Source organism: Crotalus tigris, unplaced genomic scaffold (genome assembly GCF_016545835.1).
Source record: "Crotalus tigris isolate CLP2741 ecotype Arizona unplaced genomic scaffold, ASM1654583v1 scf7180000018525.42219311030:4301911, whole genome shotgun sequence".
Taxonomy (NCBI): Eukaryota; Metazoa; Chordata; class Lepidosauria; order Squamata; family Viperidae; genus Crotalus; species Crotalus tigris.
In genome coordinates, this window is record NW_024097057.1 from 2,019,674 (window position 1) to 2,046,255 (window position 26,582).

Genomic DNA, 26,582 nt, shown 5'->3' on the forward strand with positions numbered 1-26,582 from the left:
CCTCGCACTGGCCAGTCCCACAAGGCACAGCTGCCCCGGAGCCCTTACCGGGTAGTAATTGGCCACGGTTTTGACTTGCTCGTAGTCATCTGCCCTGGCGAGCTGAGCCAGGCCCTCGGGATGGAGTTTGCCGCAGTGGGGGAAGAGCTTGGCGCGGTCCTCCTTGGACAACTCGGTGCCAAAGGAATTGATGGTGATGATGAAGGCTCTGCGATCCGCTTCAAACTGGAGGGGGAAAAGGCCGGGTCAGCAGGGGAAGCAGCCGGGAAGGCCAGCAGGTTCAGAGACAGCACAAGGGGGACGGGGCACAGTTAGTACAAGGGCAGCTAAGGGGAGGACCGACGAGGTAGGTCCAGCGGCAGATTCCACCCCACAAAGGCGCCCCTGCTCTCAAAAGCAACAGGGCCTCCTAGCTCTTTGTTTAATTGGATCAGCAATTCTTGCCAGCTTATCAGAAATAGGAAAACTAACTGTAGTGTTGAATTTCACAGACAGACAAAAGACAGAATGAGTTGGGAACTGCCTGCATGCCAAGAACTTCTCCCCAAAACTGTCTGATTTCTGTCTTGGGAAAATCAGATGCAATTTTTTTAAAAAGTTTGTAATACATGTTTTTTTTACTCTGAAACTGTTCTTACATGGACCAAGGAAGAGGGGTGGGAAAAGAATTAACTGATGCCTTGTGCCAAATTAAGTATTTCCAGAAACTGCTTAAACTTGAGCAAAGACAGACAGCCAAAAGGAGAGAGCTGCCTTCTTACAGATTGCAAACGGGTGTGACCCAGCCCAGGCAGAGGCATCCAAGGCCTGTGGCTCTTCTCTCTTGCCCAGCAAGCAGGAAGCTGGATCCCCACAGGTGCTAAGCTGGCTCCTACCTCCAAAATTGGGCACATGGCGTCTGCTGTTGTGCCTCCCAGGCTCTTGCAGAACTTGTAGAAGGACTCCAGGTAAGCCTGGAAAGAAATAGTCAATGGTGAAGACCTGGCCCAGCAAGGCCAACAAGAGCAACCCATGCAAGCTGCAAAATCGCCCACTGAGGTGCTGACAGCCTGGCAGGCATACTGCCCTCCAGGAGGGGGGGGGGCAGCATCTGGTTTGGTAGAACAGTGAGAGGCTTTGGGACAGGAGAGAATCTTGAAACCAAATCCCCAGGAGACACAGCCTCTACGGACGCCTGGGAATGGACCAAAGCAATCAAAGCAGCTAGCGCAACTGGTGGCCAATTTGTAGGCTACTTTGGACATTAGCACATTCTTGCCTTTCTCCCCTCTTGTAATCTCTGACAGCAGATGGACCGGCCTTTTCCTTTTGGAAGATTCAGCCTGCCCAGGCCGGACTATGAAGCCACCCAAGGACTTCAAGGAAATAGATATCCTTGGCCAAACCTGTCCAGCAGCCTCTATGCTCAACTCTCTGCCCAGGAAGCTTGGCAGACTCCTCCCCACCGCTACCCACATTCTTTTTATGCTTTCAGGTCCACTGGGAGCCTCGGCACTTATCATCTCTCTCTCTCTCTCTCTCTCTCTCTCTCTCTCTCTCTCTCTCTCTCTCGGGAATCATTCTGACAAAGAGAAGTAGGTGTAAGCAGCATCCTGTGCTTTACCAGGCATGAAATGGACCATGAACCTGGAGCATCCAAGCCAGATCTTGACCTCAGTGCTTGGAGGCCAAAGGGGTGGCAGCAGCTTCTCACAGCACACCTCCTCACCCTCCCTTGTCTCACAAAGTGTCAACACACTCTTTCAGCAGCACTACCAGCTGTTATATCATGGCAAAAGAACTATTATCCTGAACTCCTACAGGACAAACGCTAAGGTCTTCCATCAGGTGTTACAAGTGGTCCAACTCACCTTTTGCCCTTCAAATCCAAATGGATGCTCATCCCCAATATTTACTTTTCAAATATAACACGTGCGTTAAATTAATTCCGGGGGTTCTCCTTCATAGTGTGTACGTCTAGCGCATTAATTCTCCCTTTGGCTGCCATCCAGAGACAAGAGCCTAACAGAGTGGTTCTCTACCTTTTCTTCACCATGCCCCCCCCCTTAAATACCATGGCCATGGACCCCCAAGACTTAAGATTTAAATCATAATATTTCTTCAAGTCTTTGCTTTAAGCCTGTGATGACATCGCAGCTCCCCAGGGGTCCGTGGTCCATAGGATGAGAGCCACTGGCCTAACACCTCCTTTCAAAGCAGGACATTGGTATCTGCCGTTTGTTTACTCTGCAGTTCCTATAGGGGGCTGAAGGAGAGCAAAAAGGAGCCTCCAGGGTGTAGGAGGCTGAGGCCTGGCCAACATGGCTCCGCTCCCCCCCCCCCATGGAGGAGGAGGAGACCTTGCCCTGGCCCTTCCAGCTTCAGTTCATTCTGCAGACCCAGCAACATTGCAGAAATGGGAGAAGATTGCAGCACCACATTTATTTGTCCCTAAGCACTAACCTTATACAAAGTATTTCGTATAATTTCTATGTTCATCTCATCCAGATCCTGCTCAGATATGCAATCCTGGAAAAAGGCAGCTAAAAGAAAAGAAAAAGGGTGAGCAAGGACCCCTGCTTAGGCTTGCAGCTATCACTGCTTTGTGGAGGAGGAGGAGACCCCTCACCAAGCAGGCCCTGATGCTTTCCATAAAGACTCAGGCCAACGGTCAAGCTTGGCAAGCCAGTTTTTCTGTCCACCCAGGACTGAGACCCCATTCAGTGGCCTTCCCACTAAAGTGCCACCCTCTTATCTTACCAAGAGGCGTGTCCACCAGGATGGCATTGTATAGCTCAGCTGGTGTTTGGGCAATATTCACAGCCTCCATCTGCTCAAAGCTACCCAAGGGATGGCATTTGGGTACCAGTTCTGCGATGGAGCGTTGATGGAGCGTCCCAGTAATCAGCAGAATGACATTATCAATCATGTAGCTGTAGCTGAAAGGAAGCAATGACAGCAGGGCTAGGACAGCAAGCAGCCCCTCCCTCTCCCACCCTCTCTCTGACTAGGTTTGTGCCACCAGGCTGGCTGTGGGTGAAAAGAACAGTGGAGGTCCTGTCGCTATTTGCAGGGCCTCGTCAATCCACACATACATTCCCGAAAAAGCTTCAAGGGGGTTTCTCAACCGCAACACATCAGTGTGGAGTAGACCATGGACTGGGGTTTCTGCTATTTGGGAAAGTTATTACTTCAAACCTGCTACCTTGCAAGAAACAAGTTTAAACTCATCCCCAAAATCTTAGCTGATGCACAAGACCCTGACGAGCAGAGAGTCAGTGTTCAGAATTGGAGGCAAAGGCATTGAATTAGAGCAGCGGTAGGCAACCTTGGCTCTTTTATGACTTGTGGACTTCAACTCCCAGAATTCCGGGAGTTGAAGTCCATGAGTCATAAAAGAGCCAAGGTTGCCCACCTCTGGTTTAGAGCTACGAAAACCCAGATCCAAGTCTGTCCTCGGGCACAGACGTTTACCGGGTGGCCCGGGTCAGTCACTCGCAGCCCAGGCACAGCAAACACAAGCAAATGACAGGTCCTCTCCAGAGAGGGCATTCCTTTCGTACTCAGAAGAAGCATAAAGACACAGCACCAAGAGGAGGGCAGGAGTCTGAAAGCCCCTGCAGAGAGGTGAAAATAGACCAAGGCTGCTTCACTCCGAGAAACTTCTCAAAAAACTGTAAAACTCATTTGCTCCAAGTGATGTTTGTTTTACTACAGATCTTTCATCATAAAAAGGTAAAAAGATTCCTCCCCCGAGCAGAGCATGCAGAAAAGCCCCTTTTAAGACTGGGAAGCAGGACTGGTCAAGCCTGCCCCAGATGCCCTCAACCCCACTGCAGAGGCCAGGGCCAGGGCACACAGCGCATCCATGTGCTCCTGAAGCCCTCGCCTGGGCAGAACAGCGAAGTTGCCAGAGCAGAGGGTGTTCTGAAGCAAGAGGTGTGGACCCAGAAGATTTGGGGGGGGGGGCAGGAAGGGATTTCAAGTTCTCTGCTGTATCCCAAGCAATCCTGAAAGCATCCAGGCCCAGCTTCTGGTCACGGCCGTCAAGGTTTCCATTGTCTGCCAGGGCTCAACTCAAGATTTCATCCCATACACTGAGTCCTCTCACTAATTCTCATGTGACCCCTTTACATTTTTGGCCTTTTAACTCTCATTATAAAATCAGGACTCAGTGATTAAAAGCACTGGCTGTCACACTTGTCTTCCCCTTTCTCACTTGTCTATATAATTCTATCATATTCTTTCTGTTCAGTTCCTCACTAAATGACTTTTGAGTCATCCATTCAGGTAGTCAGGAATGCTTAAAATAGACCTTACCATCCGTAAAAAAAATCAGCCCAACATTTCTCTGCCTGGAGCCAGTGGCCATTTTGCACTCACAGCTTCCCCAGGAGACCTGGACCTCCAGTGCCCAGAGGCTTTCCTAAGAGATGCATACAAGAAGCCAACTTCTCAGACCCAGGCTTCACTTACCACAGCAAATCGCCATCCAAAGGGGCTCCCAGGCCCTCTAGCGGAAGATAGCAAAAAGGGAACAAACCTTTCCCTCTGCATATGAACGTGTGGATTGGGGACGAGAGATGATGGGATTCAGTTCTCTGTGGCTCTTTCAATCTTCCACACTCAAGTATGGACGGGACCCTTGGAGTACAAGGGAGTCACAGAGGCTCTCAAGTTGAATCCCTTGTTCTATGCAGGAATCATATTAACCAAGAGATGGTTCTCTAGCTTCTACTTAAGCATTTCTCAACTTTGGTGACTTTTAAGTTGCAGGGACCTGGACTCCCAGCATGCTGACTGGGGAACTCCGGGAGTTCAAATCCATACAACTTAAATTCACCAAGATTGAGATGCACTGCTCTACCTTCAATAAAACTCATGAGTTCTTTGTGCCAATGTTTCTATCACTGAACTGCTGCAGAAAGCTGGCTTTCCCTCCCCACCCAACAGTCAACATTATTCTCTGTCTTCCACTAAACAACAGAAAGTGATCATGGTCTCCCTGAGGAGTGTCACTGCAGGGGCAAGCAACCTGGCAGACAGGTCAATGTGTTGCACCCAGGAAAGAATTGTGCCACTTAAGCTGTGTCCAGTGGTGGGCCTGGCAAGTCAACAGGACATGGAGAAACTGGATTGGGTTTAGAATGATAACAGGCCTGGAAAGCAAACTGATGAGAAATAGATAAACTGTCTGGGCGTGTTTATGTTTCAAAGAGGGGAGATAAAATAAAAATCTACACACTTCTGAATCTAAAAAAAAAAAAAAACATTTTACAATTTCCATGAGGGGGTAGACTTATTTTCTGTTTAAACAGGAGGCAGAACAAGGACCAACGGACTGAAATTAAATTAACTGAATGTTATTATTAAACTGTTTTAAATACACACATAGTCCATACTTAATTATTGTAACCGGGATGGGCAACTTTGCCATTAAGCAAAGTAGTCGCTAAATGAGAAATCACATGAGTGCAACAGTGGATGCAGAGACAAGACTAGTCATTTTCATATTTTCCCTTTTGTTTGCCTCCTAACCACTCTCTCACCCTTTGGCAGCAGGAAACACTCAAGAAGGGAGAAATTGTCTATAGAAATTACGTACTTGGCCCACCCCCTCCAGAGCAGAGACTGGAGACGTAGAGATTTCAAAAAAGTAAGCTGTTTGCTCTTCTGTACATTGAGAAAAATGTGATCGTGCTGGCAGCGGGAAACACCTTGCTTTCTTGCAATCTCTTTCTCTCCAATCCACAGGACGACCTGTAGATGTCGTAAGAGCTACTAAGAGCTCAGGAAAAGAAGTGGATTCTTTTTGCAAGATGATCATCTATCAGGAATAGCGGATTCCTGAAGTGACCAGAAAATCAAACCTATAATATCCCTTCCAACTCAACTATATCAATTCCCTCATGGCTCCTTTTCTCAAGACTAAACAAACCAGCATTTTCAATTCCTGTCCACAAGATTTGGTATCTGGTCTCATCATCCTAACGTCCTTTCATTCACTTCTTACTTTGCAGAACATTTACAGTAAATACCAAATGCTCCATTTTGGACAGCTTAAGCTCCCTTAAACTGGAATCGCCACAAAATTCTTTAAATTCTCTTCAGCTTCTAATGAATCCGACACAGAAATTCAAGGCTAGAATAAGGGGTTGTGATCTTAGGACACAATTTGTCATAAACAATTTGTAAGCGTGAGGTATGAAAGACTCTAGAAGTCCTTTGACATCGCTCAAAGCTTTCCCTATAAATGAAAGCAAAGTGTGCTGTGTTTCCACAAAATCCACCTGGCGGACTTGTGCCAGCCAGATTCCCAGGGTTCTTTTGCCCTGCAGATTCAGACTTACGTGATGAAATCCAGGAAGCTGGCCAAAGGCTCGTAAGCGTGATTCCGCATGTGGCGGAACTCCACAACCATCTTCTCCTTCAGTTTGTCATCAATGACAGAGACGGTGAGAGGAGAGGCCTCATTTGCCAGGAAGTTCCCATAGTCTGTACTCTGGAGATGAAGTTTCAAATCTGAAAAATTAAAAAAAAAATCAGGCATGAAAATTGATGGAAGACACTTGGCAATCACTAACAAGAGTTTCCACTGTAGGCTAGAGATAATTCCCGATGCAGCAGCTGAAAACAGCTCTCGGGAATGAAAGGGCAGCCTGCTCGAGGTTCTGGTTCATGGCTAAAGAGGCCAAAGAAGATGGGGAGGCTCTTAACTTGGTCTGGATGGGGTTCTTCTATTCCCCCAAAAGCCTAGTTGCAGTTGGGATCACTCAGCTGTTGCTGGATTTGAAAGAGTTGATATAATTGCAACTAGAATGCCAAAAGCCAACTTCGCAAGGGTTCCCTCTGCCTCGGTTACATGTCCTGCAAGGCGCTTTGCACTTCACTCTTGAGAAGTTTCCAGAAATTAGGACAGGTGCGGAATGAAGCAGCCAGGCCCCTGAGACAAGACAGAGGGACCATCTCCCTGCACAATTTTTAACTGTTAAACAAATTAATGAGCTGGCAGCCTGCAGCCTCCCCTCTCCCACAAGGAACGCCGGTGGGCAGGAAAGGCTGCCAAGGCCCTGCTGCCAAGCGGAGGCGATGCAGGAAAGAGGCTACTCCTGTGCGGTTTCCAGAGAAACGGATTTCGCTCCCACAATTTCAGAAAATGGTAAAAGTGCTTCTCCTCTGCTAATTTTTAAAGATTTCAATTTTTTCCAATTTTAATTTTTTTTCATTTGTTTTGTTTTTAAACCTTTTAAGCTGCTTCGAGTGTTGAAATCAACTAAAGACGAGATACAAATTCAGAAATTAATAAAACCCGCCTTAAACAAGAAAGCTTATATTTCACATTTTCAGTAATTAAAAAGCCGCAGCTGCCATTCCCAAGAGAAAGTCAGGCGCCTTCCCTGGTTTTACCAAAGCGCCCACTTTTCTTCCGGCCAGCGAACAGCCATGTCAGGGCGCACAGGGCCCGAGGGGGAAAGGCCGCTGCTTCCGCCTTTTCCCTGCTGACCCATCCTGCATAGCCGCGCAGCTGGGCGAGGGCGGCCCGGGGCCTCGGCCTCCTCGGCTCCGCAGCCCCGGCTCCCCCAAAGCGGGCGGGAGCAGCCCCGGCGGGGCGTCCGCAGAAGGAGCGGCGCGTCTCCGAAGCCCGGGGGGGGGCCGCGCGCCGCTCTCGGTTTCGTGAGAGAGAAGCGGCGGGGCCCGAGACTGAGGGAGGGCCGCCCCGCCGCGCCACCCACCTTCCAGGCTCTCGCACTGGACCAGGTTGACGTAGTCGGCCTGGCTGAGCACCCCGGCCTTGAAGCCGCGCACCAGGCCCTCCAGGTAGCCGCTGTCCACGTTAAAATAGAGCTCCGGGAAGCAGGAGAGCAACATGGCGGCGGCAGCGGCGGCGGAGCCCGGTCTGTCCCGTGACGCTCAGCACTTCCGCCGCCGCGGTCATAGAGACGCACGGAGCAGCGGTTTCCGGCGCCACCAGAGCGCCCATCTTCGGGGAGGCGGGCGGTATCGGGCGAACCCTTGCAGGCTCTGTCCGTCGGAGGGATGGGGGTCTCGGGAGGGGGTCAGTTCCGTTCCTGGAACATGAATTAGAAGCTGACAGAATCGGAGAGCTGCAAGGGAGCCCGAATCCTGCTCAGGCAGGAGAGACCCCGACCCATTGCGGACAAATGGGCTGGCAGATACAGTCCTTGACTTACAACAGTTCATTTAGTGACCATTCAAAGTTACAACAGCACTGAAAAAAATGACATGACCATTTATCACCCTTAGACCGTTGCAGCATCCTCATGCTTGGCAATTGGTTCGTATTTATGATGGTTGCAGGGTCTCAGTGTCATGTGATCCCCTTTTGTGACCTTGCAAAAACAGACGGTGGGAAAGCCAGATTCACTTAATGATGGTGTTACTAATTTAACTGCAGTGATTCACTTAACAAATGTGGCAAGAAACGTCATAAAATGGGGCAAAACTTAACAAATGTCTCACTTAGCAACATACATTTTGGTCTCAGCTGTGGCTTTAAGTCAAGGACTACCTGTAGTATACCTAGGTAGGACAAGTTCTCCAGAGACACTCTGAGTCATTTTCACATTTGTTTTTTATTCTCTGCTTTATAATGTTACCCATTCTCATGGGTGTTACTATATTTTTCACATGTGTGATAGAAATAAGTGAAAGGTCTTCAAAATTCAATATTGAAAGAGAAATTTAAAATTGAATTTGCTGCTGTGGAAAGTTACTGAGTGGACTAACGAACTTATCAAAAAAACTACAATGGATGGGAACCAGGAAAGGATAGCATAAAGGGAGGATGTAAGTGAAACACGTATGCAAAATTGTTATCTGGGTCTTCAGAATGGGAAAAGGAGCTGTAAGAGGAGATAACTAGCAAAACTGGAAAGAATCTATTTTTCTAAGAAGTCATAAAAAGGGGGGCCCAGAACTCAAACAACTGTGCAATTAGTTGATTAATATTAACTGACATACCTTGCATAAATTATCTCCTAATTTTAATGTACATGTCATGTATGGTTTAGTATGTAACAAGAAATATGTAGGAGGCAGTGGGAAAGAGTGTAACCTCATAGTAACTCAGCCAATGGGGAAAGAGGAGGGATGTGGTGGCCGGGACAGGGCTGTATGAAGAAGGGAATATTTGGGGTTGGAATTTTGGAGAGAATCAAGCTTTGATAGCTTCTCTTCCTGCTTATTGCAATAAAGGAAACAAAGGCCTTCACTGGGTCTTGGCTGGTTATTGGTCAGGCAAGCTCGCCTCTGGTCACAAAGGAAAGTAGCCAGGAGCACATAACATGTATGAGATCCATTTTTGAGCCAATTCCCTATATTTTTTCAGTTCTGGTTGAAGGATAGGGAATATCACTCCCATTAGAGGAGACCAGAGGCAGCTTGGCTCCTGCCTGCTGAATTGAGGCAAAGGGATAATTTTGTAAATAAAAAAAACCTGAACACCTTATTGGAATCTAGAAAACAGAAATCCATGGAAAGTAGGGACAAGTTTGGGCAATAAGGTTAAAGTCAGATTATGGAAATGGTGCAAATAGGATGAGAGGCTGGAGATCCTGTTACACTCCTGTTTTGATTGAGGTTGGGTGAAAAGATAAGAGGTAAGATAAAATAACCTTTATTGTCATTTTTTTACTGTGGGCACAATGGCACACATCTTACTTAGAGAATATAAACAGTTGAAGCTAAAGCTTTTAGCTTTCTGGTTTTACTTAACACAATTAATGAAAAAAAAAGTCACATTTCATGGATTCTTTCTCATAGGCGATTTATTGGAATGTAAAAGGAATATATATGGACCCTACATCTATTCAAGATTAGTAAATGACAGCCTGCAGAATGCAAACTAGTTCCTGCCACAGGGGAAAGTGCTGCTAAATTTCTTGCAGAAGCAGTTAGCGTTGAAAAAGCGGCAGTAGCAAGTGGCACACGGGTCACAGCATGGCAGTTTGTGCCCAAGGCAGGATTCCTGGACACGGACACATCTCCGTGGAGAACGCCCTTCCCGCTCCTGGGCCTGCAGTGCTGCTGACATCTGCAAGGAGACCACAAAGAGGGTCATAGCCAAGGCAACATTTAACGCAAGTCTGAGGAGTTCTAAAATGGCCTTACCTAGAAAATACATTAAAAATAAAAAGGTATGTATTGCAGTTTAATACCAGTATGTCTGTTTTAAAACGAGTGAAGGCACAAACTAGAAAAATAGTCTGTGACATTTTAAGCCAGGATTTATTATTGAATCTCCAATCCTTGTTTATAGACATTAATGTTATTCACCAAAGCACCAGAGGGCAGGACAAGAAACAATGGTTGGAAACTGATCAAAGAGAGAAGCAACCTGGAATTAAGGAGAAACTTCCTTATAGTGAGGACAATTAACCAGTGGAACAGCTTGCCTCCAGAAATCGTGGACACTCCATCACTGGAGGTTTTTAAGAAGAGACTGGACAGTCACTTGTCTAAGCTGGTATAGGTTCTCCTGCTTGAGCGGGGGGCTGGACTATAAGACCTCCGAGGTCCCTTCCAGTTCTATTCTTTTCTAAGATACTTTATTAAAGACTATTTCCAGATAGTTTGACACAATCCTTAAGGAGCTTCCATATCTAAAGTTGCACAAGAGTTCTTTCAAGTGGACAGTCAGCAAACTGACCTGGTTTTCAAGTTTTTTCTGCTGTAATACAATGGAGACCCTCCAAACATGCATACTTTGGTCTAAACTATGGGGGTTGCTTTGTATAAAGGTTGATATTCCAATGTTACAGAAAGGGATTCTGTAAAGTTGATCACTTTGCCAGCTGATGGATTGGTAGAACATGTGCAAGAAATCCAGTTTAGAAAAATAAGAAGTGGGCAGATTATATCAGACTGGGGACCCAGCTGGGCCAAGGGACACCAGAGTCTAAGGCAAGCTCTTTCTTAGCCACATCTGAGAAAATGGGGCCTTCTGCATGCAAATCATGGGTTACTGAATAGCAAACAATTCTATAGGTTAAAGGCTTTCATGGCTGGGAAGGACCCTCCTCTCGCATCTATATAGGAACCTGCATTGTTCCTATCCATCAAAGCAGAAAACGGTCAACAGTTCTGTTTGGAGATTTGCTTTTTGCAGGAGCAGAAAGAATGAGTCAAAAATTATTTAGGTTACCATCATGCTGGCTTCTGGCTCAAGATCATCTTGGACTCTTGGTGTTCCCAGAGTCACTTGTTTAAAATCTGTGAAAGAAAAGTAAAGTTAAATTAGATTCCAACGGCTGAAGAAGTTTGAGAAACCAAACTGGACTGAGGCCTATTTCAAAAGCCCCATAGTATCAAGAAAGCTAACAAATAATTCTTCATCAAACCAACACACTATTAAAACCCCTAGCTTCGAATGCTTAAGAAGTGATCTGTATTCTTCCCCATCAGATGTTGATCAGAAAGCAATTCCAGCAGAGATCCAGGTAGGGGTGGTAAAGAATCATGTCTATCATTTTTTTCTGTTCACAACCAAACATGGGAACATCTGGAAGCTGCATGGAGAAGACATGGAGACACTGACCTGGGAGGTGGACCTCCTTGACCATCTCAAGGCCTGGGGAACTGGGCCTGCCTGTATCTTCCAGGATAGGACCCCTCACTTCCAGGTGGCCATGGCCAGAAGCCAGGAATGCAAGGGCCACCTGTAGGACTCCCAAGGACAGCAGCAGTCTCCTCGACATGATCCCTGCAAGTCACCTGCATGCCAAGTGGATGGGAAGAGTTCAGGAGTTGTGGGAGACCCACTCAGAATCACCAAGCGGCAGTCGAGTAGAAAGCTGAGCTTGCCACCTCATGGTCTCCATCCATCACTGCACAAATACACATTCAAGACCCTTCCCAATGTCGTCCTTCTACCCATCACTCTATTTGTTTTACCTATTAATTTTACCTTCTTTCCAAAATTGGGTTCTGTTCACTCTTTATTAGGCTAGAACTGAGGAAATTTTTCCAAGGCTTTATTTCTTTTCCTCCCTTCCCTTTCTTCCTTCCCTGCTTTTCACATAAACACTTTTATAAGCATTTCAGTCAGAGGCACACTCAGCACTCAAGACAGCACCATGGAACGATGCTCCAGAAAAGATGCAAGAGAACCAGAGCAGGAACTGACAAGGGTAGCAAATGTTGTGCCAGTGTGATAGAGAAGAGCTCTCTGTCCCAGATCTAGGGGGTCTTTCCAATCTGTCAAATGCTTTCTCACCCACAGCATTTCAGGCCCCCCTGGCAGCTGCCTAAGCATCACTCGACTTGCTCTCATTCTATCCCCCCCTTGCAAAAGGTTCAGAGAGCCTTCTGGATGATCCTCATTCTCCCCCCCCCTGCTAAGGTAAGGGATGATGGAGGGGAGTCTGCCTTCATCTTCCCGTCATAATCATCCTTCTGCCCCTTCCTACCGCCCTCTGGAGCTCCTCTTTCAAACATTCTCCCAAAGGGAAAGAAGAGAACTGACCCACCACCAGAAAGTTTAGTCTCGGTTCCCAAGCTGTGGCTCCCATCCATGGAACAGGGTGCAGCCACAGTCCAGACACCTTACCACGAGGGATGGAAGTTCACTGTACCTGGATGCAGTTGCCAGCCTCTCTGTCAAAAGGTCGTAGCTCTGCAGAGGAGTTGGTTGACCACAGCTTTATATCAATTGCTCGAATCAGTTGACTGGAGCACATGGTGGCTACCTAATGGATGGGAGGGATTCTGAACAAACATAAATTTGATGCTCCTCCTGTGGTCACCTTAAAGGTACCTGGAGGAAGATCACACGTGTCTCCTCCTGGGATATCACCGAGGGTCCTACCAAATTCTCAGCCATTTAGGAAAAATAAATTCCTTCAGCAAAGAAGGCTTCTTGAAGAGCACTTTATGTAAAGCATGGAAAGAAAGCATGGGATGCCATTAAATGAAAAGAAAATAGCATAAAATGAGACCATCAAATAGGCATATTTCAAACTGTTTGAAAACCAGGACAGTTTATTAGATTTCTGCAAACAGTGAGTGTGAAGGATCCCTTGCATTAAGTGTCAAATTTCCATCTGGTTGTTTAATGGTAGGCAATAATTTAATGGTAATTGTGAGGAAGACTCCAATCCTTTCTCCAATTGTCCCTTAAATTAACTGGAGGTTGACTGTGGGATTGTGTGTTTAGCTGAGTGAGGGACATGTTCATCTTCTATTGATGTGCTGACAGCCAACGATTGCCCACCTGGTGACTGGCTACTCTTTGCAAACTAAGCAGAGATTGTAGTAACCGCATCAGGCAGTCAGATTCCTAAAGGCCAACTGAGGGAGAAAACAAGGAGCTCCTATTGGAATTTACCAGTAGAATTTCAAAGAAATTTTGCTTTTAAGACAAGAGATTTATTTAGATTACTTAGCAAATCTATGCTTAAAAATGAGAGAAAATGCAAACCTTTCTTCTGGAGATACTTTGAGAAATGGAAGAGAACAGGTAGGAATCAGCAGTCATATTCTGCAATATTTGTCATATATCTCTGTTCCTGCTCAAGAAAAACCTGGAATATATTTGTAGCAAAGGCATCAAGAAGCCATTGCAGGATTAGTGATGACGACAGTTCAGCTGATGAGGAAAAAAGATTTAGTATTTCAGAGAATGTTCCAAGAAAGGCAATCAAACAGAGGAAGCCCAATGGATAAGAAACATGAAAGTTATTCTGCACCAGAATTCAGAAACAAGTGTCCGTCCTTTGCAAATGGATTGCTGCCCATCTTGTTTATTGCAACAAAGGAAATCTCACAAAGGGTGTTTTGGGGGGGGGCTCCATTGGGGAAGCCTGTGGGGCAACCTGAACTCAGATGCTCCCTTCTTGACAGGGTGGTTTCTCTCACCCTGACCCACATCTCATCCCATGGGAATCCTCAGCATATCAGTAAGGCTGCTGGCCATGAGGAGGTTGTGGCAGGAGCCTCTTTTTGGTCACATAAGACTATGGCGGGCAGGATCCTTTGCTGGGCTCTGCCCCCTCTGGCTTAGGGGCTGTGCCAGAGAGAGCCTTTGCCTCTGCTCATAGGGCCACCCCTGGCCTGGGAACTGTGGTCCTGTGTTTTTAAAAAGAGATGTTCCCAGTGCCTGATCTGGGCTTAAGGGCCTCAGACTCTGAAGGGGCTACTCTGGATGAAGTTCGTCAGGGGGAGCTGGATGGGGGGGGGGGTGCTGAGAAAGGGAGGAGACCGGGAAGACGATCACCCCTGGCAAATACACATCCACCCAGGTGGCCTGGCTGTTGCGGGATGGGGGGGGCTCACTTGGTGCAGGGAAGGCAGCCAAGGGGCCCTGGCGGCTCTGGGCGTGGGGTATGCAGGGGGGCTGTGACCCCTTGAGGGTGTCTGTGTTGCATGGAGCACAGGGACCCTCCCTACCTGGGCGGCCAGTAGAACCACCTAAAGCTCATTCTAGACTTTGAGAGGATTTGGCTTAAATGAAAAGGCGTTTAATAAAGTTCACAAATAAGAATTGGTGGAACTCGGGGGCCACGCGGGCTTCGGGCAGCAAAGGGGGCAGCGGGTTTAACAAGATTAGGCCGACTTTAGCTTTTAGCCGAAGGGCGGGCCGGGTCCTCACCAGCCTCGGGGCAGACGGGGGGGGGGCGGCAAGGCCGAAGAGCTGGGCCGGCGGAGCCCAGCATCTGCCCCGCAGCTCCCCGGGCCCCGACCGGCTCTTCGCTTAGCGGCATCCCGGAAGAAGCGCCCCGGGTAGAGCCGGAGGGAGCCGCAGAAGCGCCGGGTCCGCTCCGGAGAGCCAGCTGGGCAGCGCCGGCCAGGCAGTTCCGGGAAGCGCCCTCCGCCGCCCCCGCCGCGGAGAGCGACTCCCTCCCTCCCTCCGTCCGGCCTCGCCTCGGCCAATCAAGGCGCTAATGGGCGCCGCGGGGCCTTTCCAGGAAAACGCGACGCCCGCAAGAGCCCCGCGGGCGGAGGCGGACCTGGCGCCCTGCGCGGACTGCGGGAGGAGGGCAGAGCGGGCCGCCCGGCTCACGGCCGCCTACTCCGTTGCCAGGGAGCCCAGCGGGACCCCCGACTCGGGGACCTTAAGAACGGTGGGCCGATCGGCTGGAGAATTGTGGGAGTTGAAGTCCACGGATCTTAAGATTCCCAAGGCTGAGAAATGGCGCCTTAAGCCCTCGGTGGGGCCTGCGTTGTTTCTGCGAGAGGCCGGCGGCCTTTGTTGCCAGTGAACCCCGCTGGGAGAGGGGCGGGTGAGCTCAGCCGGGCCTGCAGAAGAGCTGGAAGCCTGGGGTTGTTTGCCCAAGAACGCGAGCCGGTAAACAGGATCGCTCAGCTGGGCGGAAAGGAAGCCATTAGCCCGGCCGCTCAGAGAACGCGGCTCCCGCCCACGCGCAGCAATTGCGCTGAAAGCTTTTTAATCTGCAAGCGAGGCATCGCACGGATGTTCTGGCCCTGACATTCAATAAAGGGCAACACGAAAACTCGCTTCCAGGAAACCAGAAACTCCCAAACAGCCATTAAGGTGCACAGTCAACATGCGCTTCTCCCTCCCCCCCAAAAAAAACAATAATTCAGGGATGGGAAACCGACGCCAGAAATAAAACTAATGTTGTTGACCCTGAGCAAAAGTTTCCTTCCGATGAGAGAAGGTGCTGCTTCCAGCAATTCTCTTGGTTTATCATCCCAAGTGGCCGGCCTTCCTGCCTGCCTGCCAGCCAGCAGCTGCTGCCTTGCCTTCCTGCTGCAAGGAGAGACCTCAAGGTTTATTGCTGTTTGGCTGTTGGCTAGAAGGGCCTGTGTACAACCCTTGGAGCATTGTCAATTGCTTGGGGGGGGGGGAGGGAATGAAATCCATCTCTGTTCCTAGAATCAGAAAACTCCACTTTGGGTGCAGCCCCCTATCCAGGCCAGGATTCCGAATTAAAATATTTGCAACAGACCCGTACTTGACCACCTCCCTGGGCTGGGTCATTCTGTGCTAAGCAGGTGGGGGGTGTCCTGCAGGGCTGTCTCTGGGCCATCAGCTCCACTCCTAAAGGGCTTACTCTTTGGAAGCCTCAGCTATGCCTCCACCCTGGAATGAGAGAGGACCTCAAGCACATGAATTCTCGTGGGTGTCTCAAAAGAGCCATCATGCCTCTCCCAGTCTGCAAGGCAAAATATTCCCAGTTCCTTCTACTTCTCCTGATCTCTTTTTGCTTTTTAATAAACCCATTTCAGCTTCTTAAATGCTTCTTAAAGCCTCCCAAATGGATTCACTAGAGATAAGGTTAGTCCTTTGAGTGAAAGAATTACTTCTGGTGATTTTGGAGTTCACATTTCTGTTGAGGCAGCCTAAAATTGCATTTTTCCTTTTTTTATAATCACAACCCACTTCAATTTACCATCAACTAGCATATTTTTCCCCACTGTGTATTTGACATTTTTTAAACAAAGCAATTTGCACTGTATTAAATTTTGTTCTGTGGGATTTTCAACCCATTTCTCCACCCAATCTTGATCATTCAGAATTGTGTTTCTTCTAGGGAATTAGCTCTTTCCATTTTTTATAACCTGAAGATTTAGTAAATATCCCCCCTGCATCTCTGTTCAAGTCACTGAAGAGTTGCTTGTCTTCAGTCTGATGAGGATCCATTCATTACTGGGCAAAGACTGCAGCCCACCCAATTCCCTCTAGCCTGCAGGAGGAGAGCCTTTGGGTCTCCGGTGGCCAAAAATCAGGACCCCTAGTATATGGTGGCTGGGACCCCTCTTGAGCATCCTATTAAAGTAAAAAAACATGTAAAAGGAGCTATCAGAACATAGCAAGGATGTGAAAGATGCAGGCCAAATTGCCTGACCAAAGAACCTCAGTTTTTCCTTTAATAAAAGGAGGGATGGATAAAGTCTAGCCTCATTGAATCAGAAAAGACCCGGATTTCCAAAAGGACACGGGTAATGTTCACAGTTCGGGTAAAGGCTCCCTAATGTGCAAGATCCGGGAACCGGTCCGTTTGTAACGGCAACGAGTCGTCGGTCCAAAGCGAGCGCCTTTGTCTTCTTACTTGGAGCGGCTGGAGGAGACATTGGAAAATGTTCCTTTAAATGCCCGGGAGCGCTCCGTGTCACGAGAAGCAGCTCCGCGCTCGCGGGGGAGATGTTCCGGCGGAGCCGATCCCGCGCCCGCCTTCTGTCCTGCCCCGGGAGAAGCGCCGCCCGCTCCGGCCTCGCCACCGCCCGAGCTCGAGCCGCCGGCCGCCGGAGCAGCGCTGCCCAGCCGCTAGGCCCGCACCGAGGCGGGAGAGAGCGCCGGGCCCTCGCGGCTCCGGGCTCGGGCCGCGGCGGCGGCGGCGGGCCCGAGCGATGGAGGGGCAGATGGCGGGGCTGTACGACCTGGGGCGCCGGCTGGGCAGCGGCCACTTCGCCGAGGTGCGGCTGGCCCGGCACGTCTTCACGGGCGAGCGGGTGGCAGTCAAGGTGATCGAGAAGGGCCGGCTGGGCGGCGCGGCGGCGGCGCGGCTGCGGCGCGAGGTGGGCTGCATGAAGCTGGTGCAGCACCCCAACGTGGTGCGCCTCTACCAGGTGCTGGAGACGCCGGCCCGGCTCTACCTGGTGCTGGAGCTGGGCGACGGCGGGGACCTCTTCGACTTGCTCACGCGGCGCCCGGGCGGGCTGGCGGAGGCGCGGGCGAAGGGCTACTTCGCCCAGGTGGTGCACGCCATCGCCTACTGCCACCGGCTGCACGTGGTGCACCGCGACCTCAAGCCGGAGAACGTGCTCTTCTTCCAGCAGCAAGGGGTGGTCAAGCTCACCGACTTCGGCTTCAGCAGCTGCTTCCAGCCGGGCACCATGCTGGCCACCAGCTGCGGCTCCCTGGCCTACTCGGCCCCCGAGATCCTGCTGGGCGAGGAGTACGACGCCCCCGCCGTGGGTAAGGGCCGGCGCGCCCGGGTCGGTTGGGGCCCCGCGAGGGACGGGGGTCCCGGGGACTCCCGCTGCGCAACGGAGGAGGGGCAGCGCGACGCCTGCCGGGTCGACCCGGCAGGATGTCGGCTGACCCGCGGACGCTGGGTGGACCGGGCCGCCGGGCCCGCCTTGGCCTTGGGCCGGCCAGGCTCCGGGGAATTGCAAGGCATCTCCTGGGATGGGGTGACGGGCAGTTCCGGGGGGGGGGCGCCTGGAGTGACTTGCTGGGCTGGCTTGCCTTGTCTCAGGCTAGAAAGAATTTCTCTTCTGGCTTTTTGACCACAAGCAACATTCCGAGCGAGCCAGAGAAGTTAGGAAGGCCTAAAGCTGGTTCCGACCCCCGTGCAGGGGGGCTGCCTGGCTGATGGATAGCCTGGTGCCCCTTCCTCAGCAATGATGGTCGAGCAGCTTCCATGTGGGAATTTCTTTGGGTTGCAACTGTTCAGTAGGAAAAACTTACGGAGAAGAATTTTATGAGATGGGACAAAAAAAGAGAAAAGAAATCAAGTTCTACAATATTAGTTTAATGGACTAAAGATTGTTAGAAGTGAAAGGAAGGAATATAACATTGGTTTATTTGATCAAGGTTGACACAGATGTATTATTTCTAATGATAGCCCACCAGGACTCCTAGGTCCCTCTCAGAGTTGCTATTGTTCAGCCAGGTATCATTTATTCTATTTAGTTAGGTGAGTCTGGCCAAAAGCAAATCAAGTGGGGCAAATTATCTGGGATGCTGTTAAGCCCTTTGTAACATTGGTGGTTTGGAGGATTTAACTGGCATACAAACAGGACATCAGCCGAGTCCCTGGCAGGATCGAGTTTGCATTTGAAGTCAGCGGAATAAGAGGGTTTGATTCGGTGACTCTGGGCCAGTGGGCTCCTTTTGCAGCAGGGAACTGTGAAGGGGAAGAAGAGAGGCATGTTGGAGGGCTGAGCCCAGAGCACGGACAGGGCCTCTCTTCAGCTGAGTTTCTTCTTTTTCTTCTCTCTTAGACATCTGGAGCTTGGGTGTCATCCTTTATATGCTGGTCTGTGGACATCCCCCTTTCCAGGAGGCCAACGACAGCGAGACCCTGACCATGATCCTGGATTGTCGCTATGTGATACCATCGGGCATCTCCCTCCTGTGTGCAGAGTAGGAGCCCCCTCCCCATTTCCTCCCTCTTGGTCACTGCCTTGTTCCTTAGGAAGCAGCCTCCAACTCCCTGCCTGTGGTATTCATAGCCCAGATGGTGCTAATTATTGTTTTATTTATTATTTATTTACTGTTACATTTCTAGCCCCCCCACCTCAGAAATAAGCCCCAGTTAAGATCATCAGCCAGACAGATGCATTTAGTACCGTATTTCCCCCAAAATAAGACCTAACTAGAAAATAAGCACTATTTTGCTTTTGGGGGGCAAAAATGAATATAAGACCTGGTCTTATTTTTGAGGAAACATGGTACATAAATAAATACATAATTAAAAATACTGAGGCATGCCTGTCCTCCTGTGTCCTGGACTTTTCCAGGTGGTCTTCAAGGCAGCCTTAGGTAGAGTGTGTTGCAGTAGACAAGCCATGAGGTGGCTAGTTTGTACAAAAGGCCCCTTGATCTACATCAGAAAGGAAGCAGTTGGCACCACTTTGTTTTCATCCTTTTGCACGTGGAGGGAAGGTTTGTCTGGGAACACAGTGCCTTTCCTGCCTTTCTTTGTCCTCCCCTCTGCCCTCTTTTTCTCCATGGGAGAAAAGGTTGGATCGGAACACACGAGGCAAAAGTTCGGCCACAGAGTCTGGAGTCTGAGCAAACCGCAAGTGCACGAGGCCGGTCACTGTTTTTGTTCTGGCCTGATGGCCTGATGGTTGAGGGAACGGATCTCCCCTGAGATTGCCTGGCTGAGGGTCCCCCGGAGGCTTTCGAGCCACACTTTCTGCTAAGCAAAGAAACATCAGTGGCCCCGGAACAAGGAGTCGGCGTCCCCTGCTGGGCTCCGGGTGCTTGTAATGCCTTTCCATTTCACCTCAGCTCTGTCTTCTGCTTGGGGTCCCCGAAGAGACATGGACTGGGAGGGGAGAGAGCAGGGCCTTGGGGGGGCAGCGGCTGAGTCACTCTTGCCCTTCTTTGCACAGCCTTATTGCCCAGATGCTGCAACGGGACCCCAAGCAAAGAGCGTCCTTGGAGCTAATTGAAAACCACCCGTGGCTCCAGGGGGTGGACCCCTCCCCAGCCAGCCGCTCTCTTCTGCCGCTGACATCGCACAGGAGGGTTTTGGCGGAGGAGCACGAGACCATCATCCAGACAATGATGTGTGGCCACATTGCAGACCGAGAAACCATCGAGGAGTGAGTGGGGCTCTGGGGTGGGCATGGGGATAAATCGCTCCATTTGTTAAGGAAGGTTGTGTGAGGGTGTGTGTGTGTGTGATTTGGGCACAGGTATCAGGGCCACTGGACCATCCAAGCTGACCGTCGGTTGGGACAGAGCTTTGCTAGCTGAAATGATCAGGTAGATGTTTTGGGGCTTCCTTAATGCTCAGAGGTCGAAAGTGGCTTCTGACGATGCCCAAGAACTTCTGACTTCTGTGGAATTTCAGTCAAAGTTTAGATGTGGACATAAATTGAGACAGAGGCAATCCTTGATTAATGACCGTTCATTTAATGACCATTTGAAATTGCAATGGTGCTGAACAAGTGATACTTAAGACCAGTCCTAGAAATTCTAGCTGTCCCAGCATCCCTGCATTTACATACTGCCATTTGTGACATTCTCTGCCAGCTTCCCACAAGCAAAATCAATGGAGAAGCTGGCAGAGAAGATTGCAAGTTGCTCCCATTGCTTCCCCCTCCCCTGAGGAGCCATGCTACGGAGTACATGATCCCAGATAATTCATGCGTGCACTTGTGCCGTGGAACCCTTCCCCAGACTGCCTGCATTTTCCACAGTATCGCCCTGCCTCGCTCCACATACTTACTCACCCTCCAGCATGCTCACAAGCCACCGGACTTGTAACTCCTCACAGGCTTCCCCAATGATTTTGCTTGTGGAAAGTCGGCTGGAAGTTGCAAGTCCTCGTGGTCACATGAGTTTCTCACTTAATGACCCATGATTTTTATTTATTCAGAAAAATTTATATTGTTGCCTACTTGCACATGGTGACCCAAGGTGGCTTACAGGACATAAAAGCACAATATAAAAGAAATAAACATAATAAAATAATAATCCCCCACCCAGCGACAACACACATTCATACCAGCCATGATCCTTGCTTAAGGATTGCCACAGAGGCTGCAGGATTACCATGGCTTAAGCAATGTGGTCACATGAGATCATGCTTTACAACTATACTGCTGGCTGATAGACATTCCATTCCTCATTACTGTTAAGCAAGGACTACCTGGCTGGGTAAAGCCTGTATTCCCAGTTGCCTATAGAGGAAAAAGTGAATCTGTAGCCATATAAGGTGTTGGTGAACTATAGCCTCCCTGGTTAATGGTATGGCATGCTGTGGATTCCAGCTCAGCAGCTTCTGGACGGCCATGGGTTCCCCATTCCTGGCTTAAAACATGGCACACAGCTTACCCAAACCTGGGATCCCATAACTGGCCTGCAACAGAAGAAGCAATCCAAAGGGTCAGGTTCCTGAAGAATAGAATCCAACAGTGAATAAGTTGGACGTGACCTCAGGGGACATAGCCACAGAATAAATTAAGATGCTCAGTCTCCCCCATGTCCTCCAGTTATCTGTCATTAAGCCACACACGTGTACCTAAGATGAGGCTGATGTTCCAGATGTGTTTCAAGCCCAGGGAGAAATCCATAATTAAGGAGGCTGGACTTAATGTACCAAACTGCACGTAGAAACAGACTTTGCTTCATTAACGAGATTATTAACTTAGTTTCCCTTGTGAAGGAATTGAGCAGAAGGGCCTTCTGGCCAGCAGCTGATTGAGTTTAGAGTCTAGACCAGAGAGCAATCGGTCAGTTACGGGGCAGCCCTGAAAGTGAGCAGAGCCTCTTCCTGTGTCTGCACCTGACTCCTTCCGCCTGGTGTCTCCCTGCAGATCCCTGGAGGCCAAGCACTACAATCACATCACTGCCACCTACTTTCTGCTGGCTGAACGGATTCTGCGCGAGAAGCAGGAGAAGCAGAGCCTGGCTGAGCAGCTCCAGAGCAGGCAAGCCCCCCTTGGCCCTTCGAGCGCTGGTCTCGCCCAGGGGGATTCGCAGCTGCTCACCTCCTCTCTTTGCTCCTTCTTCCTCCTCAGGAGCCCACCAGGTGAGTCCTGTCCTCCTCTGCCCACAGAGCTGCCCCCAGCCACCAAGAGCGCTCTGGAAAATGTCGCTGCGGAGTATGCCGGGAAGCCTCTCCTCTCCCGCTCAGCCTCCAGCGAGGGCAAGTCCTCTTCCAGCTTCCACAGATGCGGGCAGCCTCTCCGAGCCCTCATCCAGCCCTGCCTCATGGAGACCGGCATTGCCAAGAGCACCCTCGCCTTGCAGCAGATTTCAGAGGAGGAGGAGGAGGAGGAGGAAGAGGCAGAAGGGAAGCCGGGCCTCTCTCGACGGCGGACCTCCTCCTTGAACCAAGAGCAGATGAGCCGCTTCCAGAGCACCGCATCATCGTCCCTGCTCTTCTGCCGGGCCCTTGCAGCCCACTACAAAGTGGGGAAGAGCCTCATCCCTGCACAGGCCAAGTCCTCCTGCCCTGAACAAGGGCCTGGGATCACTCCGACAGCTCCGCTGGAGCAAGCATTCCCGAGCAGCCAGCCAGGGACAGGCCGAGCCCCCCAGATGGAGGAGTCAGGCAACAGCCTCAGCTTACAAGTGGGGGGAAGGTCTGCTGAACCCCCAGAGGAAGCTACCCCACTAGACAGCCAGGGAGGGGGCACTGTTAGACCAGGGGTGGAGCTTGGTCAAATTGAGCCCCTCCTGGCAGAGGAAGAGGAGCAGAGCGACCTTCTTCCATTGAGGGAAGGAGATCCTGTCGAGCAGGGGCTCTTGGAGGTTGGGGAGGAGAGCCCCCAGACCCAGAGCACCACAGCTCTTCTGCAGGGTGGCCGTAGCCCAGGAACGCCTGGAGCCGATGTGCTGGGAGCAGAGGGCAAGGGCCTGGAGCTGGGGCCTCCCCACTGGGCCAAAGCCTGCTGCAATGCCCAGAGCAATAGCAGCGGCCATGACAGCCTCGCAGACAGCATCATCAAGCTGGATCCAGCCAAAGGCAAGAACGCTAACCTGAAGGATCGGCTCCTGCAGTTCCCGCTCTGTGAAAAGGCCCTGGCCTTCCGGATGCAGCCCAGCTCCAGGGAGAGCCTGCTGTCCTTGGGGCAGTTCAACTGCTGCCACGTCATCTAGGCGTGCAAGAGAGAAGAGCCAGGAGAGCAGGGCAATGGCCGTTTCCAGTTGCCAAGGTCTGTGCTTGGCTGCCTGCATCCTCTCTCAGGAGGGGCTTCCTGTGTGAGAATGCCAACCAAGCAGCTCCCGGCATCCACATGGCATCTTTGGCCGGGGTTTCCCCTTGTGTCCTACTGCACTCACAATTTCTCACACAAACCCTCTTTCTGAGGGCTGATGGAGGAAGTCTTAGCTTGCTCTGGTGTAACTGGAAGCTCTGGAGAACGTTGAAACTGGAAGAAAGCCAAGGCTGCGCTCTTGAGAGTTGAAAGTGAACTTCGGATGTCCACTGACCCTGGAGGTCTTGGAGAAGCATTTCCAGGAGATGCAGGGTCTCTCCATGCCTCTTTAGGCTTCCTAGTTTAACTTAAGGTAATTGGCCTACTACACCTGGGGGATTATTTATACCAGGCAGGCGGCGGGCTTGACTTTTCCCAGCAGAACCACCTGCTTGGAAGCGGCCCTGGCTGTCTCCCCTTTGTGGTGCCTCCAGGCCAGGGGAAGTCATGCGCCTGCCCAACGTATCCACCAGCAGCTATTGATGAGCTGGCAGCTGTGGAGGGCCTTGATCCCTTTTGTCTCTGGATGCCATCTTTCCTTCCTGGCAGAGCAGCGGGCTTCCACCCTTTCTGGGCCTGCTCTCTTTCATTCCGCCAGCTTCAGTTTTGGGAGCATGCGCTCCTGTGGTTGCCACTTCAAAGCCCAGCTCACTCCTGGACCCAGGACCCGGCTGGGGAAAAATGCAAGCACGGCAGACTCAGACTGGGGACACTGTGCAGGGTTAGGCCTGGTTGACTCCTGCCCTCCTTCCTGCCTCTGGTCTGTGGGGGACGATGAGCCCTTCGGTCAGGCCTCTGTTGCTGCTGCTGTTCTTCCGTCCTGCCTTGCTCTGTCCTGACTGCCAAGGAGCGTGTGGGTCTTCCCAAACCACCAGGGATCTCTTAACCCTTGGAGTGGGGCAGTAATTGAAGTATTTTAGCATAATATATATTAAGGTTTATCACCCAGCCTGAGTTGTCCCTAGGTGGCCAACACACCATCTTCTCAGCATGGACCAAGCTGTCTTGTTGCCCTCCTTTGCCTGCTGCGTTGGAAGAGGAGCCTGGAAGGCCCTTGCTGGGCAGAGAGCGCAGAAGAGGGCACTTCTCTTCCCCACTCAGTCTCCCGAGGCTCTGTGTTTCTCCCCTCTCCTGCCTGTGCCCAAACTCCCCTCCTCCCCCAGAGGCTTCTGGGGAAGAGCAGCTCCCCCCCTCTATTTATCCTCTTCTCTTGCTGGCAAGGAATGGATGGGGAGTGCTGAGGTCTTGGAGTTCTGTGTCAGGTGCATTGATGGAATTGAAGGGAAAGCAAGGCCAACCCAATAAAATGATCACTCTGGATCCTGAAGCAACTTATGGCTCTTCCTTGTCGAGGAAAAGCTGAGGATTGGTACCACGGAGCCTGACTGAGCAGGCCCAAGGCCCTTGCTTTGCAGGCCAGCCAAAAATCTCCCTCTCCACTGGGGAACCCATCGTTTACCCCCCTAGGCCTTCATCTGGTCCACCAGGGCCTCTGTCCTTCCCGGCTGCCACCCCAGAGGAGCCATTTGAGGGAGATCTTCCATCTGAAGCCTGGAAGGGCTTTTCTGACTAAAGGTTCCCTTGTGAGGGGAACCGCACACCGGAGGCCTTTTGTGGCTCCTCTGAGACCAGAAGAAGAGCCAAAGGCCTCCCTGCTCTAGATGCGTTTCATTTGGCTGCTGAATGAAGAAGCTTTGGACTCTCTGCTGTATTGAAAACCACCCATTCTGATGATAAATTGTCCTTTGGAGGAAAAACTAATACATGAAGATCAAACAACAGAATTATATCGTTAGCCTGTTCTCTACCCATCAACCTTTTGACTGAATTGTCCCAGGGGCTCCTTCTGGTGGGAGGCTTTGGTTGTGGGGACTGTCCCAAGCTGGGTGGGTTCATTTGAGGCCAGGCCTGTTGCTCCACAGGAAGGCTAAAACCTGGGGAATATCTGTCTTCCCTTGGCCATCAGCTGGTCATGCCTTCAAGCATCCTGGGCTCTGTGGAGATCTGCCATATCCATCTGATGCTGGAATTCAGGGATCGATGTGGACCTTGGTTTTGGATGCACCAGTGAGGTCTCTGATTGTCATAGCAGGTTTATATAAATTTAGAGCTTATTTACATACGGCACAAGTTTTGGTTTAGCAAAAATTAGTTAAAGAATATTACAGAACTAGATTAATTTTCAAAACAAGCAAAAAAACTTGCTATAGTTGAGCAATTCCCTTACGAAGAAACACTGCGATGCAGGATTGCTGTTTAACTGGAAGACTCCTGCCGTCCTGTTTTCTGAAGGACAAATGTCACAGAAGTCTAAACTACTTAGGGTTTCTTGTTTGTTGCTAATTTTGTGCTGACCTGGTGCCTGCTTGGAGTTTCCCTCACTAGGTTCTTTGCCATTGTCTGCTTCCTGGGGCTGATAGAAAGTGATTGGCCCAGGGGCACCCAACTGGCTTTTTGCCTTTGTGTTCTTTCTAGGACTTGAACTCACGGTCTCCCAGTTTCTAGCCTTATGCCTCAACCGCTATACCAAACTGGCTCTTGTAGGCCTGGAAAGTCCCGGAAAGCTGAAGTTCCAAAGGTTTAAGGCCTAGTTAAATAAAAGTTTAAAATATGTACCCAAAGTCTTTAGCAGGACTAATGGATAGGAAGAGACATTCTCCTGCTAAAGATGTCTCCAACGGAAAAAAGAGAAGGAGGCCTCTGTGTGTGTGTTATGGAGTGTGGCAACCAGAACTCCAGATAGCGTTGAAAGAGATTCTGAAAACTTCACTTTTGGAAATAAAAATGATGTGAGTTTTTGAAAAGCAGATAACAGTATCGCTGTACCATTTCAACAAACCTTGGTAAAGATCTCTGATAATAATAAAAGGCCAAACATACCTTCTACATAAAGCAGCAAATTATATCCTATTCCTGCAGCGCAATTACCTTGGATATCCCCACTGTCATTAAACATGCTAAAGGTTCTAATGCTAAATTAAATATTGAACAAGATAGGGAATATTGGTGTGTTCTATATTTCCTGTGTTTACATAAGAGACAATCTTATTAGCCTCTAGAAGCAGAAGGATTTAAAAATATTGTTTTATCCAAGAAATTATATTAAAATCCATTTTGTAACTAATTTCAAATAAAAAAGCTTGCACCATATTGAAAACATATTGCAGTATTGTCAGCATTCAGATAATCTAATATTAATAGAGGTTTGATGGCATTTCATGAAACCAGGCTGTGCT

The 26,582-nt window shown here is 50.0% G+C and overlaps 3 protein-coding genes across 8 annotated transcripts in view; 1 reads left to right on the top strand and 2 right to left on the bottom strand.

Moving 5' to 3' along the window:
• The window catches only part of ATP6V0D1 (ATPase H+ transporting V0 subunit d1), a 12,198-nt gene extending 4,291 nt beyond the window's left edge, over nucleotides 1–7,907 (bottom strand). For 3 of the 5 annotated variants that reach the window (XM_039353604.1, XM_039353600.1, XM_039353603.1), the window contains exons 1-6: nucleotides 7,713–7,906; nucleotides 6,330–6,501; nucleotides 2,740–2,918; nucleotides 2,443–2,522; nucleotides 876–953; nucleotides 49–225 (exon numbers count right to left, since the gene is read on the bottom strand). In XM_039353604.1, the coding sequence (XP_039209538.1) occupies nucleotides 49–225; nucleotides 876–953; nucleotides 2,443–2,522; nucleotides 2,740–2,918; nucleotides 6,330–6,501; nucleotides 7,713–7,848 (822 nt within the window). In that variant the 5' untranslated portion in view covers nucleotides 7,849–7,906. Of the gene's footprint in view, nucleotides 1–48; nucleotides 226–875; nucleotides 954–2,442; nucleotides 2,523–2,739; nucleotides 2,919–6,329; nucleotides 6,502–7,712 lie in introns of all 5 variants that reach the window. The other 2 variants (XM_039353601.1, XM_039353599.1) reach the window with 1 other exon arrangement.
• Nucleotides 7,908–9,749: 1,842 nt separating this feature from the next.
• Nucleotides 9,750–14,580, bottom strand: LOC120312624 (agouti related neuropeptide). Its single transcript, XM_039353605.1, has 3 exons — nucleotides 11,537–14,580; nucleotides 11,144–11,211; nucleotides 9,750–10,033 (listed from the first exon to the last, which is right to left on the bottom strand). Exons 1-3 carry the CDS (start codon nucleotides 11,694–11,696, stop codon nucleotides 9,845–9,847), a joined length of 417 nt encoding a protein of 138 aa, XP_039209539.1. The 5' UTR covers nucleotides 11,697–14,580; the 3' UTR covers nucleotides 9,750–9,844.
• Nucleotides 14,581–16,734: 2,154 nt separating this feature from the next.
• Nucleotides 16,735–26,503, top strand: LOC120312625 (SNF-related serine/threonine-protein kinase-like). 2 transcript variants are annotated; one of them, XM_039353607.1, is made up of 6 exons: nucleotides 16,736–17,424; nucleotides 17,740–17,878; nucleotides 18,910–19,051; nucleotides 20,029–20,241; nucleotides 21,961–22,074; nucleotides 22,165–26,503. In XM_039353607.1, the coding sequence occupies exons 1-6, from the start codon at nucleotides 17,053–17,055 to the stop codon at nucleotides 23,246–23,248; spliced, it is 2,064 nt and encodes a 687-aa protein (XP_039209541.1). In that variant the 5' UTR covers nucleotides 16,736–17,052; the 3' UTR covers nucleotides 23,249–26,503. The 2 variants fall into 2 exon arrangements, with proteins under 2 accessions (XP_039209540.1, XP_039209541.1); XM_039353606.1 differs by having other exon boundaries at nucleotides 16,735–17,878.
• The last annotated feature ends 79 nt before the right edge of the window (nucleotides 26,504–26,582 follow it).